Source organism: Cebus imitator, unplaced genomic scaffold, assembly GCF_001604975.1.
Source record: "Cebus imitator isolate Cc_AM_T3 unplaced genomic scaffold, Cebus_imitator-1.0 Scaffold306, whole genome shotgun sequence".
Classification (NCBI taxonomy): domain Eukaryota; kingdom Metazoa; phylum Chordata; class Mammalia; order Primates; family Cebidae; genus Cebus; species Cebus imitator.
In genome coordinates this window covers 1,413,677-1,417,983 of record NW_016107621.1, presented here as the reverse complement: position 1 = coordinate 1,417,983, position 4,307 = coordinate 1,413,677, and the positions used below count along the sequence as shown (strand labels likewise).

The following is a 4,307-nucleotide window of genomic DNA, read 5'->3' as shown; positions in this document are numbered from 1 at the left end:
GCTACTCAGGAGGCTGAGGCAGGAGAATTGCCTGAACCCAGGAGGCGGAGGTTGCGGTGAGCCGAGATCGCGCCATTGCACTCCAGCCTGGGTAACAAGAGCGAAACTCCATCCCCAAAAAAAAAAAAGTGCTGTCAGAAACCAATCAATTGATGTCAGGACCCCACCACTTGCAGTTGGATAAACATATCGCTGGGGTGTGAGCTTAGGAGGGACACAGGGTGTGTGCACATTGTGGAGAAAGAAAAGGCAAGGGACTGAGGCTGGAGACTCGGTGGGGCCACAGATGCTCAGCAAAGGGCTCAGACTTGATTCTGAGGGGGCTGGGAAGCTGTGGGAGGGATATCTTGACCAGATTTGTGCTTTAGAAAGACCCCTCTGGAGACAAAATGGGGACAGACCTCTTTGTAAAGTCACTCGGCATCCCTTGATAAAGGTAAAGATGTGTCCACTGACGCCCAAGTCTGCAGGTCCAAAGCTTCACTCCAGGTCTTTGCACGCCCCCGCCCTCTGCCAGGAACACTCTGCTCTCTGGGTGCTTGTCTCTTTCTCCTCAGTCTCAGCCTTTTTTTTTTTTTTTTTTTGGTAAATAGAGTCAGGGGTCTCCCTTTGTTGCCCAGACTGGTTTTAACTTCCTGGCCTCAATGAAGCCTCCTGACTAGCATCCCAAAGTGCTGGAATTACAGGCATGAGCCACCATGTTCAGCCTCTGGTCTCAGCTTTTTTTTTTTTGAGACAGAGCCATGTTCTGTCACCCAGGTTGGAGTGCAGTGACATGATCTTGGCTTACTGCAGCCTCGACCTCCTGGGCTCAAGCGCTCCTCCCACCTCAGCCTCCCAAGTCACTGGGACCACTGGTCTCAGCTTTAATGCACTTCCTTTAAGAAGCCTCCCTTAATCCCTGCTCACCCCACACTGAATCAGGCACTTTTTTTTTTTTCCTGGGATCCCAGAGCTTCCTGTGCCTCCCCCACCTCCGGCCCTCACCCCTCTGCCTGTGCCTCCCCCATCCAGGTCGTGAACCATCTGGCCCGTCCTTCCTCATCGTGGTTGGTACGAACCACTCTGGGTCATCACTGCGTGGTGCCAGCCCCCCCCCACAGAACTTGGCGCTCTGAGAAGGCAAGGGTCAGGGATGTCTTTTTGTTGCTGTCAAGAGACAGGGGCAGGTGGTGGTGTGTTCTGCATGGATGGTGAGTGTGACGGTGATGGCCAACTGCCTTCCAAAAGCTGTACTTCCCCTCTGTGCTGTCACATTGCCAACAGGAACTGCTGCCTAGCCAGGGACTCCATTTTCCAGCATGCCTTGCACCTTGGCAGGCCATGTGACTAGCTCTCGCTGATGGAATGGCGACCTACGTGGTATGTCCATTGCCCCAGGATAAGCTTAGTGTACTTAGCCTGGGCATTACTTTTTCCACTTCTGGCCAAAGCAGTAGGGCAGGGGGCTACCCTCTCAACCTCTCTTACCCTTTCCTTGGGAAGCAGAGCATTGTAAGGCCCCAGATGAGACAACCACAAAAGGGAAGGAGCTGGGTCCCTGAATCACCACTTGGAAAAGGGCTGCCCCTGCCTGCTGTGAGGGGTAATAAAGTGCTATTGTGTTGACCTATTGGTATATCAAGGAATATCTGTTACAACAGCAAAGGCACCCTGACACACATCACTAGGAACCAACCTGGTGGCTGGAGGCGTCATACAGGAAGTTGGCCCAGTTAGGGTCGGTTTGCATGAATCGGAATTCAAACAGCTCCCGCAGACACAGCGTCAGGAGCTGGAAGCAAATCTGGGGTGGGGAGGAGTAGTAGGCATCACGGTGTGATCTCCGATGTGGCACCCTCACTGGCCTGGAGAGGGACCAGGAGCCTGGCCCACCCGCCCTGCGGCCATGCCCTTCCCGCAGTGCCACCAGACTGCATACCTCATTCCGCAGGTCCTGGCTCAGGCCCTGACACTGGTCCAGGGGCACCCCTCCGGCTAGCTCCATGCCCAGCACCCGTGTCGTGCTCAGCTCCTTAACCACGGCTGGCACTCGGAAGAAGGGGTCATTTGCCAGCAGCTGCCTGGGGCAGGAGGGAAGCGGGAAAAGGGACTTCATGTTTCAGGCCCGTGAGCCAGCTTGAGGCCTCCTCCTTGTGTTCTCAGAAGTCCTCCATGAACAGTCTCCGTCATGCCTTCCCTCCTGCCCATCTTGCCACTGTCTGCCCTGGGTGATGACCAATCTGGCTGGACTGACATTTAACAAGTATCTCCAAGGTGCCTACTCTGCACCTGCCCCTAAACTGGGTGCTGTGGGAAACCCAGGTACCACTTCCCTACCCGAAACGCTTCTATGACTTCTGGTTGCCCCAGAAGGATGAGCTTAGTGTATTTCAGCCTTTGCATTACTTTTTTCATTAATTAATTCATTCAACCCAAAAGTAGTCACTGACATCAGAATCTGTGAAGTCTACAGAGATGCCCACAGGTCACTCCTTGCAGTCACTACTGTGAACACAGGTAAATAACGGGAAATAATCCATTATTCAGGGCAGTGAATGAACCAATTCCTGGACCCGCCCCCCAGTCCCAAGACCACACTCTCACAAACAGAAGGTATATAGACTGCGATGATAAGTGTGTTGGCCGGGTGTGGTGGCTTACACCTGTAATCCCAGCACTCTGAGACAGCGAGGTGGGAAAATCGCTTGAGACCAGGAGTTCAAGACCAGCGTGGGCAACGTGGTGAAACCACATCTCTACGAAAAACTATAAAAATGAGCTGGGTGTGGTGGCCTGTGCCAGCTACTCAGGAGGCTGAGGCGGGACAATCACTTGAGCCTGGGAGGTTGAGGCTGCAGTGGGCTGTGATATCACCTCTGTATTCCAGCTTAGAAAACAGAGCAAGATCCTGTCTCAAAAAAATAAAATCAGTGTGTTCATGTAAGATTTGGGAGGCAGAGAATATGAGCAAGGCCCCTGGTTGAGGGCCCGTGGGATGGCTGGAGGAGAGTGAGGGGAACAGGAGGGTGCTGTGGGGTTTCATCCTAAGGGCACTGGGAAATCCAGTGGGGGAGGGGGTCTCTGGCCCATCACCCCACTTCGCACTCTTCTCCTCAAGCTCCTGCTTTGGGGTATTTTTGTCCTTATTGATAAAAATCTCTGATGTTTGAATTGCTCTTCATGAACTTGAGCCATGCTGGGCATTTAATCGGCACACTCCCCTTTCATCCTCACTCTACAGTGCGGGGATGCTCTCTGGAGACCACCATACGGCTGCAGGCCACGCAACCTGTTTAGGGCTGACCTGGAATTTCACCCCGCATCCAAGTCTAGGGTGCGTGCCTCTAACCACTGCCTTCTATTGATCTTTCTCTCTGTTTATGGAGCTTGGCACGTTTCAGGCTGTCAATAAATGTGTGAGCCACACTGTGGAGGACTGCCCCCCAGAGGTGCCATTAATTGCTACACATCAGGATCCTTCCAAGATAGAACCACATTGTTCCACATAGCCATGGTTCATCCATTTTCACTGCTGCGTAATATTCCACAGGTGAATATAGCATTGCTTATTGGTCCACCCTGCTGGATAAACTTGATGGATCTGGGGTGGTAGCAGTTTTGGGCTGCTGCAGACAGAGCTGCTGTGAGCATTCTAGAATAGTCCGATGGCGTATAGTGGCAGAAGGGTCCCTAGAGTGTTCAGCAGGGAGGGCAATCATTGGGTTGCAGAGTTTGTGAATAGAAGGGCTTATGTGATGATGCCAACCTGTTCTCAAAGTGCTTCTGCTACCTTCTCCCCCAACCTGCGGTGCGGAAGGGGTGCTATGGAGCCCGCCCTCTCCACCTCCCAGTGCTGCAGGCAGCTTGGTCTCTGTCAGTCCAACAAAGATAAGAGTGTGGACTTTTACCTGCATTATTAAATGTGTGGGTCGGATCACAGTGGATAGGTGTCCCATCTGACAGAGAAGACTGCCACCTGGGAAGTGACCTGCCCAAACTCACAGAGGACACGGGGATACGCAAAGTGATGAGTGAGTGGATGGACAGATGAACAATAATTGAAAGAAAGAGCTGGGCATGGTGGCTCACGCCTGTAATCCCAGCACTTTGGGAGGCTGAGGCAGGCAGATCACCTGAGGTCCTGAGTTCGAGACCAGCCTGACCAATACAGAGAAACCCCATCTCTACTAAAACTACAAAAATTAGCAGGGTGAGGCCGGGCGCGGTGGCTCAAGCCTGTAATCCCAGCACTGTGGGAGGCCGAGGCGGGTGGATCACGAGGTCAAGAGATCGAGACCATCCTGGTCAACATGGTGAAACCCCGT

General features: G+C 53.0%; 1 protein-coding gene across 9 annotated transcripts in view; it reads right to left on the bottom strand.

Annotated features, from left to right (window-relative positions):
* COQ8B (coenzyme Q8B) overlaps window positions 1-4,307 on the bottom strand; it is a 25,656-nt gene that overhangs the window by 7,552 nt on the left and 13,797 nt on the right. For all 9 annotated transcript variants that reach the window (XM_017503176.2, XM_037729451.1, XM_017503181.2 and 6 more), the window contains exons 11-12: window positions 1,922-2,063; window positions 1,679-1,786 (exon numbers count right to left, since the gene is read on the bottom strand). In XM_017503176.2, the coding sequence (XP_017358665.1) occupies window positions 1,679-1,786; window positions 1,922-2,063 (250 nt within the window). The remainder of the gene's footprint in view (window positions 1-1,678; window positions 1,787-1,921; window positions 2,064-4,307) is intronic.